At 32.8% G+C, this 25021-nt stretch overlaps 1 protein-coding gene and 3 long non-coding RNA genes across 17 annotated transcripts; 3 read left to right on the top strand and 1 right to left on the bottom strand.

Annotated features, from left to right (window-relative positions):
- The first annotated feature begins 3955 nt into the window (after nt 1–3955).
- LOC131642964 (uncharacterized) lies at nt 3956–6437 on the top strand. Of its 3 annotated transcripts, XR_009296088.1 has the most exons (6): nt 3956–4371; nt 4480–4793; nt 4896–4961; nt 5075–5147; nt 5624–6153; nt 6351–6437. It is a non-coding gene; the product is annotated as an uncharacterized LOC131642964 (long non-coding RNA). The 3 variants fall into 3 exon arrangements; XR_009296087.1 differs by having other exon boundaries at nt 3956–4793; nt 5093–5147; XR_009296086.1 differs by having other exon boundaries at nt 3956–4793.
- A 7981-nt stretch (nt 6438–14418) lies between these two features.
- On the top strand, nt 14419–15170 carry LOC131642965 (uncharacterized). Its single transcript, XR_009296089.1, has 2 exons — nt 14419–14512; nt 14776–15170. It is a non-coding gene; the product is annotated as an uncharacterized LOC131642965 (long non-coding RNA).
- A 2237-nt stretch (nt 15171–17407) lies between these two features.
- LOC131642966 (uncharacterized) lies at nt 17408–22829 on the bottom strand. 12 transcript variants are annotated; one of them, XR_009296099.1, is made up of 8 exons: nt 22591–22828; nt 22291–22393; nt 19946–21703; nt 19480–19827; nt 18826–19309; nt 18459–18525; nt 17861–17962; nt 17408–17771 (listed from the first exon to the last, which is right to left on the bottom strand). It is a non-coding gene; the product is annotated as an uncharacterized LOC131642966 (long non-coding RNA). The 12 variants fall into 12 exon arrangements; XR_009296096.1 differs by having other exon boundaries at nt 17861–18525; nt 22591–22829; XR_009296094.1 differs by having other exon boundaries at nt 18459–19309.
- A 546-nt stretch (nt 22830–23375) lies between these two features.
- On the top strand, nt 23376–24899 carry LOC131642963 (cysteine-rich receptor-like protein kinase 25; the record flags this gene model as incomplete). Its single annotated transcript, XM_058913119.1, has 3 exons — nt 23376–24168; nt 24491–24616; nt 24766–24899. Coding segments are annotated over exons 1-3 (1053 nt in total), but the record flags the coding sequence as incomplete, so codon positions are not given.
- Nucleotides 24900–25021: the final 122 nt, after the last annotated feature.

Raw genomic sequence — 25021 nt, 5'->3', positions numbered from 1 at the left:
AGAGTCGCCACCAATATATTTATCCCATAAGGGAAAGGAATACCAGGAAACCTAACAAAGGAAGGAACAGGGTCTTGCGACCAGAGAATCAAGGTACGGGAGTCGGTTACGCAAGGGGAAGGTATTAGCACCCCTCACGCCCATCGTACTCGATGGTATCCACCTATGTTTGTTTCTATCTAAAGGGTGTGTACTATGTCTATGTCTAAATGCGAAATGAATGCAAAATGTAGGGAAAACAAAGAATTGTACTCGCACGGGCCCTACCCCGCTGCCTACGTATCCTTTTCAGGAATCAGAGTTACCGTAGCTCGGCTAACGATTTTCCGTTTGTTTTTGTGTTTTTTAGTTGGGCGGAGTTAACGTTCACGCTCTTGCATAAGGGATCGACCTAGGATGCAATGGAGCGGAGATAACGGTGCCCTTAGGTGCCAAGCAGGCGAAAGAAAAAGAAATGATTGGTTTGTGTCTTTTAGGGTAATTCCATGATGACGAGAACCTACTACAAGGTCTCGCATCACTTCCTCACTTTTGTTTTAAGTCTGAACATTTATTAGGTTTTTTGAAGTGTTTTTGGTTGGTGTTTTTTAAGGGGATTTTATTCAAGTATTTATTAATGTTTTATGGTTGTAAAAGAAAAAAGAATGCAAAAAGGGGGAGACTAGCCTATTTTCTATATTCTATGTTGTTCTAATTCTACAAGAAAATAAGGGAGGAAAAAGCAATTAAATGGAAAAGACAATACTAAGGATCAAGGGCATTTTAGACATTTCACATATATGGAAAATATTCACAAAGAAAGAAAGAATTAAATCTAAACTATTTGTGAAAATATATTCATGAACTATCTCATTTTTATTTCATGCAAGAGATACTAATTTGAAATATATAAAATAAAATAAAAACCATTATTTTTGTTTTATGGTTTTATGTAAAAAGTCTATTAAATTCTAAAAAAACAATTAAAGTCTAGAGAGTCAAAAAAAAACTAACAATCTACTTAGTGGAAAATCTTTTTTGTTGTTTTTTATTTAAGAAGAAACAATTAATAAATTGCAAAGAAAAAGATAAAGGAGAAAATTATTTTTATTTGTTTTTAATAAAAGATTTCTAATGTCGGACAAAATATGCATAAACTTGCTACATGATATGCAAAGAGGTTTGTGAGATTTACCTATGGGAGAATCTTGGATTGAGTTGTAGAGAGAGAGAGAGAGAGAGAGAGAGAGAGAGAGAGAGAGAGAGAGTGAGAGAGAGAGAGAGAGAGAGAGAGAGAGAGAGAGAGAGAGAGAGAGAGAGAGAGAGAGAGAGAGAGAGAGAGAGAGAGAGAGAGAGAGAGAGAGAGGTATAGTGATATAGTGAAGAGTGGAGGTGAGAAATGGTTGATGTATGAGTTTCTATTTATATTGCCAACCATTAGTTTGTGATTCTCAATCCTTGAATGTGGGACTTTAATGTGTGTGTAGTGCAATTGTGTATTGTTTTGTTTTTTTTTTTTCATGTTGTGGTGCTTACTTTGGACACTTATATCTCAAGCCATGGGTTGTTAAATGATGCAAGAATGGTGTCATATCAAAGAGGGCATGGGATAGAACAAGATTGGTGTTGAAAATATCTCAAAATAAAGCCTAAAAGTATGAGAAAAATGGCCTTGAATTCATGCGAATACCACTGCATACGCCCAGCAGCATGCTGTCCCATGCGTATGGCCAGAACGTGACTCTGCGAGGGTGGTACTTTGAGCCTCTCTATCTCGATCAATACATGTCCAAAATCAGTGATATTGGTCTCATTGGATAGAGGACATGGCAAGGAATAGCTTAGAACTGGGCTTGTTTAAGATAGAGACTTGTGGTGGAAGAAATAGGCTTTGACATTTGGTCCACCACGTGTTTGCTGAAATGCGTTGCGTGCCCAGAATTCTGTGTCATGGCTGCCTGCAGAATTTGGTCAGGGTTGGGGCACCACTTTGAAGGCTTGTATCTCACTCAATATTTGCTCAATTGTCCCAATTCTTGTTTCTATGGATAGATGACATGGCAAAGTAGAGAATGATACCAAGTTTGCGTTCGTATTACTTCTGTACAGCTCTAAAAATGACTGGAGATTTGGCATGCCATGTGTTTGTGAAAATGCCAGGTCATGACCTGACTGGTGACCTGGAATGTGACTTGATTCAAATGAGTTTCCAGCAACTTCACACCACTTTAACTCTTCATATAAGCTTCAAATGAAAAAGTGTCCAACTACAAAGTTGTTCTCCTCCATGAGAGGAACAACTTTGATGTTGGAAATTTCTCAGAAAAATGCCGTTTGCCACGTGTAATCTGGTGCTGAAGTGGACTGCTCAACAAGATTTAAGACATCAAAAAATTTTCTAAGTGTTGGAATGTCTTTTTTCTATTTTTCCCAACTTTTTGCCGAACTCCCGATTTTATCCGTTCTTCGACTTTTCTTGATTAATTTTCCACCAAAAGTCAATATTTGAATAATTTTCCCGATTTTGACCCAAAAGTCAACTGTTCCGATTTTTCCGACTATTGATGAAATTCCCGATTAAATCTCTTCCACTCACATCCAGTCAAACAAACACGCCCACACAGTCAGTATGAGAAGTTTTCCACACATAGAAGTCACTTCTGATTAAATGTTGACCAGAAAGTCAACTGGTTGACTTTGGTCAAAGAAACCCTGATTTAAAGAACCAGATGATTTGCAAGCTTGTACCCTCTAATCAATGCCCTGATTTGAAGCAGAGAGACACCCCAATCCAGGAGGACTTCAATGAACATAGAACCATATGATTATACCTCAGTCTTCCTTGTTCTCTGATCAAACTTCTTTGCAATAGAGCTCTTTTTTGAATAATACCAATGATATGGATGCATGAATATGAGTTATGACCTAAGTAATGTATGCACATGAACCATAAGCCACATGAATAGGGTAGGACAAATTTGGGGTATGACAGCTGCCCCTATTTAATCATCTTAAACCGGAAGGTGAGATTGGCGTCAGCCTTTCGAACACTCGAGGTGGAAGAAGATTAAATACCAAGACCAGAAATTTGTCCTGAAGAGAAGATGGTGTAAGTGTTATCCTTATTTTTGTTTTGATATCTGCTGGGGAAAGAGAATTTTTATTCTTCTGATGGAAATATTTACAGTGAGTAACTGGATGGTGATAACTTGTAACGTAGCCAAGGTGCCAATACAAGGTCCTCAAAGATATTTACATGGAAATGATTGGGAGAGAAGTAGGTTTGACAGAAAGATAAAGTGGCATAGACAATTGTTTTTGAGGGAAATACAGACGAGTATCGAAAGAGTGACACATACGAGCATCGAAAGAAAGTACAGACGAGTACAAAAAGAGTGACACATACGAGCATCAAAAGGAGGGTACAGACGAGTACGAAAAGAATGACACATACGAGCATCAAAAGAGATACAGACGAGCATCAAAAAGAGATACAGACGAGCATCAAAAGAGATACGGACGAGCATCAAAAGAGATACAGACGAGCATCAAAAAGAGATACAGACGAGCATCAAAAGAGATACAGACGAGCATCAAAGGAGGGTACAGACGAGTACAAAAAGAATGACACTAACGAGCATCGACAGCAGGTACAAACGAGTACGAAACGAATGACACATACGAGCATCAAAAGAGATACAGACGAGCATCAAAAGAGATACAGACGAGCATCAAAAGACGAGCATCAAAAGAGAAACATACGAGCATCAAAAGAGATACAGACGAGTATCGAAAGAAGTGACACATACGAGCATCAGAAGGGGGATACAGACGAGTATCGAAAGAGGTGACACATACGAGCATCAGAAGGGGGATACAGACGAGTATCGAAGGGATGACACAGACGAGTGTTTGAGGAGTTTGGTAGATCGAATTACTGGGGATTGAGATACCAGGTATCAAGCCTGTGTGATTTGATTCATAATATTCAGATGAGGTGGTGCAATTTTTTAGAATAACTAAAACAAAGATATGCTGACAAAAATGTTATGATGTTAATTCTGATCCCTTGTGATGATGTTGATTATACTACCTTAACAATGATTATAGAAAAATTTAGAGGTTGTGAATTTTCATAGTTGCTGTCTAAATCAACATGTTTTCTCATTTGTAAAACTTCAGAGGGGTTTCATAGCTATAGCTTACAAAAGAGAGCATAACTCCAAAGAGCAGAGACAAGCTTACAATGGGGGAGGAAATTATTCCTAGTCCCACAAATGTCATACTAAAGTCAAGATAAAATATGCGTAAAATAAATTCATCCAACAAGATTAATAACAAGTGAATGGATGCTTAGATGATGGTAAGGTTTTAGATAAGCTTGGTTTTGAGGTAAAGAAATATTCTTTCTGCATTCATGCTTGCATTTCTCAAATTCTTTTGTTGACTTTGGTTTTGAATGCGCATATTGGCAATTATTTGAATTTGGATATTCTGTAGGTTATGTTTATGGAATCATTTGTAGGCACGTATTAGCATTCTTCAGGGCAAAAAATGTTCTTTCACTTCCACCTTATTATGTGTTGAAACGCTGGACAAGGAATGCGAAAACTAGTGTGTTGTTAGACGAACACGCATATGAGCTACCTAGTAGTTCTCGTGAGTCTACGAGAGTACGTTACAATAATTTACGTCAAGAAGAAATCAATTATGTGGAAGAAGGTGCTAAATCAATCCAAACATATCATGTTGCAATGAAAGCTTTTCTTTGGGGTATACTGAGAGTTATCTCCTCTGAGAAGCTTTGCTCTAGGGTAGATTGAAATTCATTCCTTTCTATAATGTTCTCTTTCTTCATCTAATGATATCCTCATCTTATGTTTTTCATGTCTCCCTATCTCCTTCATTGTTGACAGGTCATCTAAGTTTGAATAAGTTGAAGCAATTGGCTCTTCACCTAACAAATTTGAAGTCCTTGTAGTGTGAGTCACGTTAGTTTGGTAGACATGTTAGAGTGTCTATTTTTTCTTCGCAAGTGTCAATAATAGAACTTTGTCTCCTCTTGATATTGTTTATTTTGTTTATTTGATTTTAGACTCTGTTTTGAAACCAGTTGTACATACAAGATCTGCAGCCCCATCGCATGGCTCTCAAGACTTAAGCATAAGGTACTACATAATTTCTTTCATGCAGCAAAGGATGTATTGTATTGCATTTTACTATTGTCTTGAGTTACTTGGTAATGAATCCCTCGGTTACTCTCCATTCATGATCACACTTTCAACTTGCTTTTAATTCTAGGTACTGTCATTTCTCAATCTAATGTTATTTTATAATAATTTGGCATGTGATAGGCATACACATTTTGAAATTTCAATGTAATAAGTAGTTGAATATTGAATTCTATACAAGATGAAGATATATAATTATGAAATTAAATTTTAGTTATGTTCTCATTTTTGTAATTATGAAATTAAAGTTCCATTCTAATAATTAAGTATACGTTTCATTATAATAATTAAGTTTGTTTAAATGAGAAAAATTCTCTTAATAGTTTTTAGAATTTTAGTTGAGCTTTCATTTTCTTTTTATAGTACTTAGTTTTTCTGTATCATTGATCTTATTGTTGGTTTTTCTAACATAGCTTTCCTACGATGAGACCTTATTTCGAACGAAAAGGTTGTATGTCAAAAAACTCAACATTATGTTAGTTCAGGTAAACACCGCAATTATTGTGTTCAATGGTTGATTGGAGTCAACAACAGGAACCATAGTTACATTATATTCTTCCCTACAAATTATGGCTTTCAATCTGGTATAATACTCTATCATGCTTTTTTACATATTTCATTCCCGATTATGACATATCAAAACCAAACATTGCAGTGTTTGTCTGAGCTATGTTCCATCCTTCAAGTTTTGATATTTTTACTTGAACTTTTTATAGAAATATTCACTTTTGATGTTTGCAGGTGGCATCCCTTCATTTTGGGATTATTATGATGTGCAGTATGTCAAGATGTGTGATATATTCATTAGCCAATTGCAAGTGTGTAAAAATGTTGCTTGGCTGAGGCTGATGTCTTTAAGCTGCATTGCATACTATATCATATTTGGACTCATTCAAGAATACTCCTTCATTATTGGTTTGCTTGCTTGGTGTTATGCTCTTTGGTAAAAACATCTTACATTAATCTATTTAGCAATTCATTTTAATTTCTACTTTATTAGTGGCTTGTCAAAAAATTCAATGAGAAAGTCGAGAAGTCTATTATTCATAATGGCATGACCCTTACAAGTGTTATACTCATTCCCGCATTTAGTTTCTAAATATTTCTTATTATTCAGTTAATGATACACTGTTAATGCAGATAAGAGATCTATTGCAAACATTTCTAATACTTCGCCAAAGGTTGTCTATCATGATACTTCAAAGATGTTGATATACAATCCGAGTATGTAACACCCCGAATTTAATTAAATTGGTTAATTAAATTATTGAAGGATTTAAATATTTGATTTAGTCGAAATTGGATTGTCGGTGTTATTTAAGGGCGTATTTGGAATTATATAAATCGAAGTCGGATAGTCAGAAAATAATATTAAGAATAATATTATTTATAAGTCGGAATTATTATATTGAAGGAATTATTATTATAAGTGATATAATTGATTATTTGAGTTATATAACTTATTGGGCCTAATTAGTTGTGGAGAATAATAAAGAGGAGACTTAAACACTAAGCCCAGTTGGTTTTATATTAGGGTTTTAGAGATGAGAAAGAATAGTTGTCATTTTTGAAGAAAACAAGAATAGAGGAGAAAGAGGCAAGACTATGAAGAAGAAGAAGGAGCTTGAAGATTTTTCTCCCATGGTGTCAATTGAAGATGCAATTGGAGACCCATTGATAAGGTAAGGGTGGGGTTCTCTTCCTATAATGGGGCTTATGAAACCTTGTATGTTGTGGTCTTGGGGATTAGGGGTTTAGGTTATTGCATTTGTTATATTACATTGTCTTTGAAAATTATGAATTTGCCATGAATAATATAAATTGGAGTGTTGTTTTCTGTTAATGGCTCCCATTGATGTTGGTTGTTGTTTGTGTTAAAGTTTGGTACGCTAATGACGGTCGACATTAATACTGAACGATAAGCCATGAAACAAGTGGCAAGCCCTTAGACACACCGTGACCGACGGCAGCCCTTATGGCTAAGTGACAATCGTCACTTCTAATTGATGACAGGCACCACAAATCTTCAATTTGTTTCAGTTTGTTTCATTTACTGTGTGGTTTGATTAATTACTAATATAATACAACATCATTTTAATACATAAAGTATAATATTGTTTGGATAAAGTATAATATTGTGTGGTTAGTTAATTATATAATAGGTTTGTTATTTAGCAGAGGAATGATTACTAGAATTGTTTAACAAATACAAAACAGTCCTATTTTGATCAAATAGCCGGATTAAGCGGTATAATTAATTATCCGGAATTAGATGAAAATTTACGTAGTAGCTAAGTTTAATTAGTAGATTAACATAGTGGTGTTACTTTGTTGAAATTGTGATATTTTACGAATCGACTGAAATTGTGTTTGGTTTAAATATTCTTTATAAATAAATTATAATAATTTAATAGAATTGTCAATAGAGTTGTTAGAGTCGACAATAAGTTGTCAAAGTTGTTTGAATTATTAAGAGTCATATTTCTATTTGTTTTGAGTAATTCTGACATGTTTAGAGTTGTCAGTGTATAACGTCGGTGTTTGTTTTTTTATTGGAACTTTAACAATTCATATCTTTTGAACCGTAACTCCGTTTGAGTCTCCGTTCGAGGCGTTAGAAAGCTAACGCGATATTCTTTTTAATAAAAATGGTCTTGAGCAGTAGAATGCTAGAAAATTGGAAATGGAGTAGAAATAGAAGTGAATTAAATTAATATAGTGTGATTATTAATTGGTTGATTAAATTAATAGTTGAATTAATTTCAATGTGTTTAATTGATTAGAATATAATTTGGAATTAGATTAACTATTTGGTTTGTCGATAAATTACGATATTTTGAGAATTTATCCGTAATTGTGTTTTGATTGAATATGTATGTTGAGAAATATATATTATTATGTCAATGATTTTGTTTTGATGTTGATTCTCTGTGGGTAGTTGGATAGCATTAATTTTAATGATTAATTGCTTGATTTTAAATGTGTATGTTCATATATAATGGGCAAAATGAGAATTAACATGAGATAGTATGGTTACTAGTGTTAATTGGATTTTGTGAATCGTAATTGATTAATTGACCTTTTATATGTGAATGATATGTATGTGTTGTGAATGTTGTGTACAATTGGTGGATAATTCATCGAGTTGAATTATTGTGATATGCTAAATATTAAGATGGTAGAGATGATCTTAATTGCATATGTTTGATTAATATTGTACATACATTCATATCATGGATGCCTTGAAACAAAGGTGGTTTGCTTTGAAACATAAGCGTGGCTTGGATTCTAGAGTGAATCGGAAAGCGGTAAACTATATGTTTACATTTGGTGGCTTTGGTCTTGTCCGGATCTGAAGCGTGGCTAGATTCTATATGAATCGGAAGCGGTGGAACTTTGGGTCCATATTGGGTACCACATGCATAGAGTCACATGTCTTGCATTGAGTCACATTGAGGTTAAGTGATGTTTGAATATATGCATTTATGTGATTGTCATGTGTACATGAGATGTGATAATTGAAATTGGTGATGTTTTGATATATAATTGGTTAAACGTGTGAATATGAGATAATGATGGATTGTGTATATATTTGGGATAATAGTATTGAATCTTTTGAGTATTATACTATTGAATTTTGTGCTTACTTGAATATGTGAAATTTATTAGATGATACTATTTACATGATTATGACTTGTTGTGTGATGAAAAGTATGTGAGATTAATAAACTGTAGAAGTATGATGTGTATAGTAGCTATTGATACTTGTGATGTGATGATTTTATATGCCTGAATCCTAATATACAATTTATCATGCGCCCACTTATATGATTTGATATCTCACCCTTTTCTTTTGCTTCGCCGTTGCCTTTATATTGGTAACGTGCAGGTATTCAAGTATGAAGATTTAGTTGCCGTTACTCGAGTCGGTTGTCGCTCTGATACGTAGCACTCTGGGGGGAACGATTTATGTCATTCATGATGTTGTTGTTTAATTGTGTTATCTTGGTTGAACAGAATGATAAGTTAACTGAAGATATTTTATTGAATACTTGTTTAAGTGATTCCGCTGTGCTTTAATAAAATATGTTATTCTGTTTCAAAGGTGCTATGTATCCGCTTTATGCGACGAGTTGATTTGTTTTGTTTTTTTTTATTATGTGACGCCTCATTTGTTTATTGAGAAATTTTGAAAACTCTGATTTATATATATTTGTCGGGTAGAAATGGGGTGTTACAAAAGTGGTATCAGAGCAGGTCGGTCCGTCCGGCCTAGTTGTCGAGTCAGTTGAGTTGTGTGACAGTTAAATGCTGTCAGTGTTTTATTTCTTAGTACGCGACATGTGTGTGAAACACTGTCAGTACTTGTTTGCTTTGTTGTAGGGATTGGTTTGATTACAAGTGGGGGAGAAGTTTTACTTCTTGAAGATGTTTCTGTTGTAAGGGATGGTCAAGTATGCTGAGTGGCGATGTTCAGCACGGTTGAGGACTGAGAACTTGTCGGTGTGTTTAACCTTTGCGTTTGATGCCGGTGTTTGACAAGTGTTAAAGTGATAAAGCTGCGGTAGACTTTATGTTAGACTCGCATAAGTGATTAATTGACGTAGTCGATGTGTGAAGTGTTGTGAATCGCAAATCCGAGTTGGAACTCGAGAATGCGCGTAGCTTGAGTTTCGGATATCTGATTTGAACTCTGTTTGAAGCATCAGAAAGATAACGAGATGAAGTGTATTATAAGAATGATTTCCTCAACCGTAATAGAGTTGATTTTGACGTGATGATGTTGGGATGGAGTGTAGTTTGTCGTCGAAGTTATTTGAGGAGTTTGGGAGATAACATAAAAATTGTCGATGCTTGACGTTGATGTGTACAATTCGAATAACGTTAGAGATTTGTATCTTGGGTTTCGAGTATCAGTTGGACGTACCGTTTGAGCCTACGAAGAGGTGAAGTTGTATTCTACCTTATGGAAATGTGTAATCCTGTTGAATAAGAATGGTTATAACCGCAAATGTCTGAAGCGAAGTTAAGCAGAACTTGTTGTTGATGATTAAGATGAGAGAACGAGATGTTCGGTATTACAGATGATTTGAGTACTGATGACTTTTAAGGAAGAGTGAAGTAGTAGTGAAGAAAAATTCATACTTAGGGATGATAGAAGTCGTATTTGGGATGCCAAAAGTGGCGGTGTGTACAAAAGAATGACTGTATGGAATTTCTATCGCCAGTTTATCGCGAGGAGGACTTCGGTTGAGACGAAACGAATTGTGTGATGCTAAATTATTACGAATCATACTTCTGTATTATGTTTGGACGTCGGTGTCTCATCGACAAGATTGATTGATAAGGTAAGATGTTGTAGAAGTTGTGAAAACCCAAAGTGAATCATTGGATTACGTCGTGTTATTGGATTTAAGTGGAAATTCGGAAAGAACACTATTATGATGTAACAACGATTTATACTCCACTAAGGTTGTCGGATACTAATTGGCAAATTGGGGAACTGATCACCCTCAATCTATTGTTAATGGTAGACGAAACTCGTGTTGGACGTTATAGATTTGTCTTGTTGTCTTAATAGTGTAGAAAGAGTCTATATTTTATCGTGAAGATAATCGCCCATCAATTTGTGTAGCTTGGTAAGAAGAATGGATGAGTTAGAATTAGATGAGATTAACAATCATTGTGGTACGTTTTATGCAAGCGAGTGTCGCAAAATGAAAGATTGGAAATATCAAGTAAATAACGATGTGAGGATGAGTATTGAAGAAAGTTTGTATTGGATCGAGAATTTGTGAACTGTATAAGTAGACGGGATTTTATCGAGAATGGTGACTTAAAAGAGAATTATCAGAGTTGATCAGCGGAAGCATTAGGTGACATTGTTGTTGTAAGGCTTGAGGGAGTAAGAAATTATATGTCACAAGTCGGTAAAGATGAGTTATCTTGATATTTGGATTGATAGACTGTTGGAATAAGTGTGATGCGCCAGAATACTGCATTGAGTCGTTGATTATTGCAAAACTGGTAAGAACTGTAATGTGTTAGTGTTCATGAGAATCGTTGTCTTAACGAAGAGGTAGTGATCGAAGTGTTACCAAGCGCGATTTGGAGATTGATATTTGGATACGAGGTTTGTGTTTGGATGGTGTTGAGCCAATTTTCGAGGACGAAAATATTCTAAGTGGGGGAGAGTTGTAACACCCCGAATTTAATTAAATTGGTTAATTAAATTATTGAAGGATTTAAATATTTGATTTAGTCGAAATTGGATTGTCGGTGTTATTTAAGGGCGTATTTGGAATTATATAAATCGAAGTCGGATAGTCAGAAAATAATATTAAGAATAATATTATTTATAAGTCGGAATTATTATATTGAAGGAATTATTATTATAAGTGATATAATTGATTATTTGAGTTATATAACTTATTGGGCCTAATTAGTTGTGGAGAATAATAAAGAGGAGACTTAAACACTAAGCCCAGTTGGTTTTATATTAGGGTTTTAGAGATGAGAAAGAATAGTTGTCATTTTTGAAGAAAACAAGAATAGAGGAGAAAGAGGCAAGACTATGAAGAAGAAGAAGGAGCTTGAAGATTTTTCTCCCATGGTGTCAATTGAAGATGCAATTGGAGACCCATTGATAAGGTAAGGGTGGGGTTCTCTTCCTATAATGGGGCTTATGAAACCTTGTATGTTGGGGTCTTGGGGATTAGGGGTTTAGGTTATTGCATTTGTTATATTACATTGTCTTTGAAAATTATGAATTTGCCATGAATAATATAAATTGGAGTGTTGTTTTCTGTTAATGGCTCCCATTGATGTTGGTTGTTGTTTGTGTTAAAGTTTGGTACGCTAATGACGGTCGACATTAATACTGAACGATAAGCCATGAAACAAGTGGCAAGCCCTTAGACACACCGTGACCGACGGCAGCCCTTATGGCTAAGTGACAATCGTCACTTCTAATTGATGACAGGCACCACAAATCTTCAATTTGTTTCAGTTTGTTTCATTTACTGTGTGGTTTGATTAATTACTAATATAATACAACATCATTTTAATACATAAAGTATAATATTGTTTGGATAAAGTATAATATTGTGTGGTTAGTTAATTATATAATAGGTTTGTTATTTAGCAGAGGAATGATTACTAGAATTGTTTAACAAATACAAAACAGTCCTATTTTGATCAAATAGCCGGATTAAGCGGTATAATTAATTATCCGGAATTAGATGAAAATTTACGTAGTAGCTAAGTTTAATTAGTAGATTAACATGGTGGTGTTACTTTGTTGAAATTGTGATATTTTACGAATCGACTGAAATTGTGTTTGGTTTAAATATTCTTTATAAATAAATTATAATAATTTAATAGAATTGTCAATAGAGTTGTTAGAGTCGACAATAAGTTGTCAAAGTTGTTTGAATTATTAAGAGTCATATTTCTATTTGTTTTGAGTAATTCTGACATGTTTAGAGTTGTCAGTGTATAACGTCGGTGTTTGTTTTTTTATTGGAACTTTAACAATTCATATCTTTTGAACCGTAACTCCGTTTGAGTCTCCGTTCGAGGCGTTAGAAAGCTAACGCGATATTCTTTTTAATAAAAATGGTCTTGAGCAGTAGAATGCTAGAAAATTGGAAATGGAGTAGAAATAGAAGTGAATTAAATTAATATAGTGTGATTATTAATTGGTTGATTAAATTAATAGTTGAATTAATTTCAATGTGTTTAATTGATTAGAATATAATTTGGAATTAGATTAACTATTTGGTTTGTCGATAAATTACGATATTTTGAGAATTTATCCGTAATTGTGTTTTGATTGAATATGTATGTTGAGAAATATATATTATTATGTCAATGATTTTGTTTTGATGTTGATTCTCTGTGGGTAGTTGGATAGCATTAATTTTAATGATTAATTGCTTGATTTTAAATGTGTATGTTCATATATAATGGGCAAAATGAGAATTAACATGAGATAGTATGGTTACTAGTGTTAATTGGATTTTGTGAATCGTAATTGATTAATTGACCTTTTATATGTGAATGATATGTATGTGTTGTGAATGTTGTGTACAATTGGTGGATAATTCATCGAGTTGAATTATTGTGATATGCTAAATATTAAGATGGTAGAGATGATCTTAATTGCATATGTTTGATTAATATTGTACATACATTCATATCATGGATGCCTTGAAACAAAGGTGGTTTGCTTTGAAACATAAGCGTGGCTTGGATTCTAGAGTGAATCGGAAAGCGGTAAACTATATGTTTACATTTGGTGGCTTTGGTCTTGTCCGGATCTGAAGCGTGGCTAGATTCTATATGAATCGGAAGCGGTGGAACTTTGGGTCCATATTGGGTACCACATGCATAGAGTCACATGTCTTGCATTGAGTCACATTGAGGTTAAGTGATGTTTGAATATATGCATTTATGTGATTGTCATGTGTACATGAGATGTGATAATTGAAATTGGTGATGTTTTGATATATAATTGGTTAAACGTGTGAATATGAGATAATGATGGATTGTGTATATATTTGGGATAATAGTATTGAATCTTTTGAGTATTATACTATTGAATTTTGTGCTTACTTGAATATGTGAAATTTATTAGATGATACTATTTACATGATTATGACTTGTTGTGTGATGAAAAGTATGTGAGATTAATAAACTGTAGAAGTATGATGTGTATAGTAGCTATTGATACTTGTGATGTGATGATTTTATATGCCTGAATCCTAATATACAATTTATCATGTGCCCACTTATATGATTTGATATCTCACCCTTTTCTTTTGCTTCGCCGTTGCCTTTATATTGGTAACGTGCAGGTATTCAAGTATGAAGATTTAGTTGCCGTTACTCGAGTCGGTTGTCGCTCTGATACGTAGCACTCTGGGGGGAACGATTTATGTCATCCATGATGTTGTTGTTTAATTGTGTTATCTTGGTTGAACAGAATGATAAGTTAACTGAAGATATTTTATTGAATACTTGTTTAAGTGATTCCGCTGTGTTTTAATAAAATATGTTATTCTGTTTCAAAGGTGCTATGTATCCGCTTTATGCGACGAGTTGATTTGTTTTGTTTTTTTTTATTATGTGACGCCTCATTTGTTTATTGAGAAATTTTGAAAACTCTGATTTATATATATTTGTCGGGTAGAAATGGGGTGTTACAGAGTACAACTGTTGGGAAAAATGCATTCGATGTAATCTTAAAGCTACACCGCCTGCATTGATTGTATTTTTAGCAAACCTGCCTACAGACGACGGTAATTTTCAATTTTTACGATGACTGCGATTTCACATCAAATATAAATCACATGGATTACAATTGTGTCTTTTTATTTGATATTAATTCTCAAAGATGTATCGATGAAAGTATTTTTTTTTAATAATTGAAATTATTATTTGATGCTTCTTGGATATGTGTCGAGAAGTATCAGTGTCAAATACGTATTAGACACCTATAGATACTCTTTTATTTCTGAAGTATATCTAAACGTCGTAGTTAACTGTGTTTTGAAATATGCAGGTCCAACTCCAAAGGTGGATATTGTGCTATCGATTTGTTTTCAGAACAGCCTTCCAATTGGTCAAAGTGGTAAAATAGATTTCTTCACAATTGCCTGGAGGTCCTGCTCCTGCTACAAGTGAACTTTCTGGTTCAAGCAAGTCTCACCCTGTTCAAAGTGGTTTGTCTCAAACGGAACGGTCGAAAGCATTACGGGAAAAGAAAAGAATTAGATAGTATGGGCATAATCCATTTCGACTTGACTTTATGCTTAAAATAATCTATATTTTTGGCTTATTTCTATAAGCTCTCTAGAATAGGCACAATTCATGAAATATACAAGAATCCTTTAGCTTTCTTCCATATTCTGTGTTTGACATCAAAATTAAATTTTAACTTTATTGATATTATTATAACATTTTTTGCGATTTTTTTAATTAGGCCTATTTAGTTTTGATTAAAATTAATCATTAAAAAAATTAAGCCTAATAAATTTTGACTAAAAATAATTACAAAAATTGTCTATAATTTTAGCTTGAGATTTGCTATGAAATTTTTGTGGCGATGTTGTAGCTGGATAGCTGGGGAAACATAACTCAAAACAGACATTTTGCTACGTTTTAGTTGTAGTTTAGCTAGAAATTTTAATATATTAGTTTGAGTTTTGCTAGGACATTTTGGCCAAGATAATTAGCCACTCAATCTATGCTACGGCATATATTGTAGCTAATCCATAACAAATCTCCAACTAATTCTGTTTGATAGAGATTAACTACAAATTTACTATTGTTTTTGTCGTAGCAAACCACACTTTTTCTTGTAGTGTATCGACCATCATTTCATTGGTTTTTTATCACCAATCTTGTGACCAGTCACCACCATCAACTATCATTTTAATCATCGTTAACCACTAATATAATAAACATTAACCATTACTGATTACCACCAGCGATCACCAATTAAACCGTTAATCACTACTACCACCGACTAGCACACTATATTTTTATATGAATAATGCTAAAGGGTACGAGAGTTTATAGCACGAATTTAGACGAATAATAATTACTCCTTATTTTTTTACCATACGCTGACTTTTTTTTTCCTGATAGTTGTGCTTTCCCTCTTTCGTTCTATGATGTAATGATTTTCCAGTAGAAATATTATACAATATTAAATGGTGTGAAGTTTTCGGTGGAACTCACCTCATATATTTACTGTGAATCATATTATATTAGCTGATTCTTCATTATAAAATAATTTTAAAAGGTCTAAAAGTTTTCCATTTGAAAATGGATCAATGGAGGTAGAATTCTCTCTCCTCGTTGTAGCTATTACGATTGATTTTTGTATTCTCTTGCTTAAGGTGTCTTCTTGGATTGTTTGTGGGTAAATGAAATTGCTTATTTATAAAAAAAAACTATAAACATTAAATTTGCAACGCAATAGCGCCTTCGTGTCTTTTATGCGAAGAAAATTTCGTTCCATATAGCACTGCTGTTTTTATATTTCTCTTTAGAAGTGTGCATGGGTCGATCTGAATTGGGTTTGGCCAAACCCAATATCCAACCCATATTAGACATTCTGGTTTGAGTGACGTAAATTAATCACTCATTAAAACAATGGGTCGGTTTGGACAAACTCACTAATTTTTAAATCAATGGATCGGTTTGGACAAACCCACTAATTTTCGGGTTGGGTTGGATTAGGTAGTGGATTATCCGAATAATTTTTATTTATTTATTAATATTAAAGGACTAAATGATGAGTCTTCCTATTTCTTTTCATAAAAATTATTCAAAATTTGTATCTTCAAAAAAATAAAAAATTTAAATAATCTATTTTTACTATCTTTTTAATATTATATAATAACAAATGATAATATCAACTAATAAAAATTATCATAAAAAAATAGCAACAAATTAAACTTACATGACATAAAATTCTATTAACATTAAAATAATTAAAATGTAAAATATTTAAAATTAGTTAATTTTATAGTTCACAAGAGACACAACAAGAAAATCTTAAATTAGCTAGGGCAAATACACTAGCTAATTCGTAGCTAATCTCTATCAAACAAAAATAGTTGGAGATTTGTTGGGGATTAACTACAATATATGCCCTAGCATGGATTGAGTGGCTAATTATCTTGGCAAAAAAATTCTAGCAAAATTCAAGCTGATATTAAATTATTCCTAGCTAAACCACAACAAAGCAGTAGCAAAATTTTGAAGTTGAATTTATACTTCCCAACTAAACAGCTACAATATGACTACGAAAATATCATAACAAATCTCAAGCTAAATATTTAAAACAATTTTACAACTTTTTTTATTTTCTTTTTTAAATAAATCTTAATTAGACTAATTCATACTTTTTATAATTATTTAAATAAAAACTAATTATACTATTTGTAAAAATTAATTTTTAAAAGTATTAAAATTATTGATATTTATTTAAATTAATTAATTTAATTTTTAAATATAATATAATTTTTACTTTATTACTAAAATGAAAATACACTAATAATTAAATAACCCAAAAAATTAATTTTTTTAATATATTTAACAACACTTAAACAATATACATCACAATAATATTAAAAAAATACACTAATAATTAAATAACCCAAAAAATTAATTTTTTTAATATATTTAACAACACTTAAACAATATACATCACAATAATATTCAAAAATCAAGTTTTTAATATATTTAACAACACTAAAACATTATACATTACAATAATATTCTATTTTATTTCCAATTCAGAAATCACAACATAATATTCTATTTTATTTCCAATTCAGAAATCACAACTCAGGTTCCATATTAACTCCGGTTTTCGAAATAGATTGGAAAACATTCTTTCACCTTGTATCTCCATGAGTTTTTTCAGGTACTTCACTTTGCATGGGTGCTTTTGGCATGGATTGAATCAATGAAAGGATTGGCTCCAACATCGGCGCCAAATGTGTTTTCTCCATACTTTTCCACTATAGCAGTGTCATATGACTCCTAAAAACGCATACGAAGAATATATTAATTATGTAACCTACATTCATGTTAAACATTACACATTTAATTTTTAAATTTTAATAACTTACAACAAATAACTTCGACCGTTGAAAGACATATTCTCCATCTTTTTTCTTATGAACTCGAGCATACACGTCTCTAAACGAAACTGTATGTTTCAACTCCTCCTCCTGCAATTCACATTTAAAAAGATCCAATCATGTGTTATATTTAGACAATATCTCTCTAAAACAAACAATACTGCTTACAGTATTCATAAACCACAATTTACATTATAGAGTCCACAGCCTAAACATAAACAAAGGAATATATCAAGTATCAAAAAGTGCTTACACATTTATTTCCATTCAAACCTAAATCCAACATATTAATTTATTTAAGATTTAGCAAACAAAAAAGTAACACAAAAGAAGAACATTATATTATGGGTTCTGCCTAACTAGTCAGTATTGCCAAATTAAGGTCACTTAATAGTGAGAACATATCAAAATATGAAGATTGAATGCTAATTACAGTATGAGAAGCAACTAATAGTTTTAACCCTACCATTCTCACGTATATAACTCAGCTTGAAGGCAAGCTTATTTGACATAGGGACAGTAGTTTATCTACTTAACGAGCTGTATGAAGTACTATTGATCATAAGTGGAAATACCATTAACTAACCTAATACTGAGATCAAGGAAACACTTGAATACAATAACAAGTCATCAACTTTGAATAACTTCAGTTCCTTCTCCCTCAGTCAGCATGACAAATAAACTAAATTTAGTAGCAGATCAGAGATCCAGAGAACCACTAATGAAAATCATATCATAATACACCAATGCTTCATAAGACTGAATGCTGATTACAATCAGAAGAGTTCCAAATAATTTTCAAGGACTCCGAAAACTTAAAGACATCCAAAATATTCTAAATTGGCAGCTCATGGCAAATATGCGTTTAAAGAATTGAAATAGATATTGCTTCGAAACATTTTAAGATGATAAATAGGACAACTATAAACACATAAAATCTCATCAGAACTTACCATCCTTTTCTTATGTTCACCTAAGTTAATAGAACCTCATGTGTGCAACACTGCATCAGGTAAGGCAGCCCTGTTACAACGATTTGCATCGGATTTCTTCTTCCACTCTGGTTTCAATCAAATGTCAACCAAACCGTCCCATACCTCTGCCTTCATTCCTTTGGGACCATGACCCTTAGTGTCGACCACAAACATCGGACACAAACACATCTTTGAATGAAATATAGTTTCTAACATGACAAAGTTCAAGTATATAACAATTTTCTGCTGAAGAAAAGGCAAGAAACTTGAGGGATAACCTCTGTTAAATTTGATGAAAACTCAGTTAAATATGCTCTCAAATTCTCTATCAAGCTCTGGCTATTATATACTGTTGGAAATTAAACAGAAGAGAACTGTTTATAGAATTTCAAGATTCTTTTTCCCTTTAAAGACACATCTTAGTGACTTGACCAATGTGGTTCAAGTTTTGTGGAAGAGATACCTAAGACAGGTCCAGCAATGTAGATATATTAAATTAGATAGTGCTACTGGAAACAACTTTAGCACTAAACAAATAATATTTAGTCTACACCGAAAAAGTATACATGATGAATGTATTGTCATGGTGCAACTTTATGACATTAATGATAAACAAGTGCAGTAGAGAAATACCTCTGCAGAATTGTGCACGTGGAGGTGGTGGTGCTGGACTAGTGCAAGACTGAGAAGGTTCTGGTCGGTCATTACGCTCTCTCCCTTGATTGTATATAATTCTTCTACTAGATTGTCCCATATTGTTGGAAATTTCAAAACTCACTCCTTTACCTTCTTTTACATTATATGCATCAATTTTTTGGCGCTTGAGTAATTGTCGTTGATAATTTCTCTTCTTGATTAATTGCGTCTCTTCATCTTCAATATCATCATAGAGATCTTCAAAATCATAAGTGAATTTATGCTTATGCTTTAATGCATCAACCATCCCTAACCTTTGCCTTTTGTTCCGGTCAATATGCACACCTATATGCATAGAGTTGTATTAAAAATATAATGCAATAAATCTGATCCCATTAATATAGTAATCTTACACTAAAATTAGAATTGTATTAAAGAACCGGATTTCGTCCCATTAATATACCTCGCAAAGGTGAAGAGTGGAGTTGATTGCGACCACTCTCTTGACTCCGTCTACGTACCTCCTCTACCTCGGATTGTCATACTAAGATATCTATAATAGCAGTAATATCAATGCATATTTTCAAAAACTCAGTCACCCACAGTTGAAACTTACTACAGTATTCAAAACATCACAATGGTTAAAATATTCCTTCATATATTCACATCATAGCAATCAATAAGTAAATGCCAATACAAATTTCAAAACTCCACACAAAATTTAATTAGCAAAATAGATTATTCTCAGAACTAAAGATTTGTTAGCATCAAACATCTTAGTATTAGGCAACAGCCATAGATTACTCTCAGAACTTCTCTGTTCATTTTCACCATGCAATTAACCCTATTATTTGAAAAAGAGCAAACAATAAGGAGCTGTATATGTATAATAGCAATAAACAATAACAATTAACCCTCTTATTTGAAAAAGAAAAAAGTTACAAGCTACTATTTGAATCTAAATCATATGATTCTTCATCTTCATCTTCATCTAAGAATTCTTCATTTTCACTAGAATCATTCTCATTTATGAATTGATTAGTAAATGGAACTTTTGTTGACATATATATATATATCATTTATGTCCACTTCTTCCATTGGGGAATTGGAATCAAATAAGGAAAAATCTTTTGCATTTCGTATCATTTTCCCATCAAATGTTTACTAAGAGGATTAAATCCTAAAGTAAATAGATAAATATACACGAATATAAGCATCTAAGTACAAATATTTAAACTATTTTCTAAACTCATTTTACAAAGAGGATATTTTTAACTTTTGATTAGTAAATTGAAAACTAATGAAACAAATAGCAGTTATCCCTTTCTTCTCTAATTTGTGGTATATGATTTTATCTTGTCTCTAACTTTCATGCAAATATATGAAAATGACACTAAAACTTTGTCAATCATTTTCTAGGCAGTAGAGTATAATATATTCACTTCTATAATAGTTTTGATACTTTTCCATCTATGCAAGTTTTACTTTTCACTTTGTATATTGAAATTGTTAGTCTTGTTGTACTCTTCACAAAAACATGTGAATTATTTACCTTTTTTGGTAAAGAAAAGGACAGCATCAAAGTATAATGATTACTTTGAAGAATAGTGTACAAGAAAGAAGTGTCATTTTCTTCTGAATAGTTTCATTTGGATGCTTTGATGTAGTTTTAGACTTTGAAACACCTCTAGTACTTTATTTTCTATATATTGTTTGGTAAAATTACTAAACAAGTATAAATTTCAATAAAGCCAACAAAAATCAAGTAAGTAGTTTCACTAGCTTTCACACTTAATGTCTCCGAAATTAAATTCACCTAGCTTGAAAAAAAAAGCGGTAATATTAATAACCACTTTTTTTAACAATCACAGTGGGTTTGGTTTTGTGACTTTATGCGCAAAAACAATGTTAATGTTATATGGTGTATAGATTTATAAATAGTAGAAGCATCCAATTTATGATATAAACTAATCCAGTCAAAGAAAGCAAAAGTATAGTGAGTAAAAGCAGAAACACCCAAATCCGAATTGTCATGATGCGAATACGAATTCTGTACAAATTAAAGAAATTAAAATAAAGAAATAAGGAAACCATGCAATGGGATCGGTCTTACCAGGCTAAGGAAAAATGCACTGATCCCTGAGAAAAGCTTACGGTTTCTGTCGACAAAGTCAGCGATTAACAACAATGGCCTTGACTTGCTCACTTGTGTCCAAGGTACCTGCATGATAATATTTGATTAGACCATAATTTTCCAATAATACCTTGTTGATAAAATATCGAACCAAATTTAACGACGCAAACACCATCCACCAAAACCTTGGCCCATTTCATAGACTTGACTACATTGATCAAACACCATAATGATATCCTATTATTATAAGTCATGTTTAATGACAGACCATTTAAATCCATTTCTTTGGGTTAAAGGTTTAGCTAAATATAATATGATTTATTAGGAGTAAATTCCTCAAGAGCCTCTAAATTTTTTAAAACTAAGGTATTCTAAGGTATTAAAAGGCAGCATTTATCGAACAGCATAAACATGTGCACATGGATGTAGTTTATACAATATGATATAAACTAAGGTATTGTAAATCATGACAGGAACAACTATTATCCAGAAACTGAGTAGTTTATGCATCAGTTTTAGATGGCTCGCTTTGTATAGGAATTTCATGAATCAATTAAACAGGTGGCTCAATTTCTTCTCTACTTTGTGGTGTAAATACAGTATTTGCATTTTTTGGTAAACAATCAACACCAACAATAATAACAAGAACAAAGAGAAAAAACAAAGTTGCTTACCCAAAATGAAGAGATTTTGCCCCAAAGTTTCTTTAATCAAGTTAGATAACTTTCAAAATCAAGTATTGTCAAAATCAATACTGTTAAAATCAAGTTAGAAAACCTAAAACAAATAATCATGAAACAGATTAAAAGTATAACTAGCATTTCAATACAATTAAAAAACAAATAATCAGGAAACCTGATAATAGATAGAAGAGGGTAAAATAAGAGATTCATGAATTTGCAAAGAAAAACACCTCGACGAGAACGTGGAAATCAGAAACGTGGAAATCGAAGCGAGAGACAATGGATGCATACCTCGACGAGAACGTGTTATCGAGAGTGAGAACGAGATCCAAAGAGAGAGAGAAATCGAGATCGGAAGCGAGATCCAAATTGAGAGGGAAACGAGATCGGGAGAGAGATCGAGAGAGAGCAAAACCTAGAATCGAGAGATAGATCGGTAGAAAACGCAGTGTGTTTTATTTTTGGGAGAAGCTGAACGCAAACTTTGATCTGTGACTTTTTTCTTTCCAAATAAAATTAAAATTTTGATATAATAACTAAAACTAAACTAATAAAATATTAAATGAAGTCATATAACAACTTATTAGTTTGAGATTAACTACCATTTTATTCCGTAGTAAAATTATGGTAGCAAATCTTATATTTTCTTGTAGTGAGACTAAAATTACAATATCTAAGTTAATATTCATCAAAATTATTAAAATTGTAATAATTAATATTTAATTAGTGGGTCAATGGATCTTTTGAATTTGGGTTGGGTTTTATCCGAAACCCGATTTTTTAATGGGTTTTTAGTTTTGAAACACATATTCATTCAATTACCCAACCCAACTCAATTTTTTAAATTTTTTTGTAAGAGTTTGATCGGGTTTTTTGAATTGACTCAGATGTACATCCTTATTTCTCTTACATTTACCTTTTACAACTTTGTCCATTTTTAACATTAAAATTAAAATGTTATTGTGAAAATATAATTTCTACAATTTTTTACATTTTTTCAAACAAAATTTGGTTATAAAGTGACAACAAGCACCAACCAAGTAGTTCACATTCCAAGAGCATAACCATTAACAACAATGAAATTTATAATTTCTTGCAGTTTCCTCTTTATCATAACCACATTCCTATGTTATGAAGCCATAGCTCAACCAGAATTCACTCCATCATGTGATGATGACAATGGCAACTACACAGCAAACAGCACATATGAACACAATCTCAACACACTCTTATCAACTCTCACTTCCAACACCGAAATCACCTACGGTTTCTACAATTTCACCTACGGCGAAAACATCAACAAAGTATACGCAAATGGATTATGTAGAGATGTTAATCCAAGTGATTGCCGCAACTGTCTCAACAATTCAAGAGTCCTTCTCATACAAAACTGTCCAAACCAAAAAGAAGCCATTGGTTGGATAGACAAATGCATGTTACGTTACTGGAATCGGTCCATATTTGGACTAATGGAAACAAAACCTGGATTATCTATGTGGAATCCGTTTAATGCGACGGATGTAGATGAGTATAAGAAAGTTTTGGGAAAACTGTTGTATGATTTGAAAACCAAAGCTGCTTCTGGTGATTCTATGAAAAAATTTGCTACTGCAAATACAACAGGTCCAAATTTTCAGGATATATATAGTCTTATGCAGTGTACACCTGATGTGAGTTATTTGGATTGTAACCAATGTTTGGATCAAGCTATAGCTCGTCTTCCATCTTGTTGCGAAGATAAGGTTGGTGGAAGAGTTATTAGAGCGAGTTGTAATATTAGATATGAAAGCTATCGGTTCTATGAACTTCCTGTGCAACCACCGTCTTTAGCACCACCCTCACCATCCATCAGTCACACTTCCTCTCAAGGTATATATGTTTGTATATAATCAGTTAATTTTTATAGTTTTTCGTTTCTCTTGATGCATAAGAGCAAGTAGAGAAACATCAGATGAGATCTCTGATATGGCGTCGTGGGGGTTTACCTGCAAAGTTAGCACTCCAACGCCAAAGAGTAAATGTGAGTTATGGTATTCCTCACGTTTCACGTGGGATGCCTTATATATGAGGAACGGGTTACAGACGTCCCTAGCCTTTCGGCATGGAATGCAGCAGGCCGTCTGATGACAAGGATTTGAATCTTAACAAGGATATTTTATTAATCTTAACAAGGATTTTCTGATTTGTGTAGGAAAAACTCACACATTAAGAACTGCCATCATCATAGCAATCCCAACTGTTATTTTTGTTTTGTTGTTCTGTTTCATCTGCCTCTATTTACGACTAGGGGTGAAGAAACCAATGGAAGCTGATAAAAGTAAGTCCAAGGCCTCCAAACTTGGATTTATAATCACTTGTAAATTGTGTAATCAACACATGATATCTGTTTCACCTATATATGCATCATAACTATTTATTTATCTTTTTTTGTTTGTTTGTTTTCTACATACTATGGCTATATCTCAGATCTTTCAGAAGATCATGATGAAATTGCAACCCTTGAGTCGTTACAATTCAACTTTGACACTATAAGAGTTGCCACAAATGACTTCAGTGATTCTAATAAACTTGGAGAAGGAGGATTTGGAGTTGTTTATCAGGTAAGGTAACGTAGTTACAAACACGTGAATATAACATGTAGTCCAAATACATTGATTCTTCAATAAACTTAAAAAATAATTTATTTTCTTATATTAGGGACCAGAGGTAGTATCTTTTTTAA

Source organism: Vicia villosa, unplaced genomic scaffold, assembly GCF_029867415.1.
Source record: "Vicia villosa cultivar HV-30 ecotype Madison, WI unplaced genomic scaffold, Vvil1.0 ctg.006236F_1_1, whole genome shotgun sequence".
Taxonomy (NCBI): Eukaryota; Viridiplantae; Streptophyta; class Magnoliopsida; order Fabales; family Fabaceae; genus Vicia; species Vicia villosa.
This window is presented reverse-complemented; position numbering and strand designations above follow the sequence as displayed.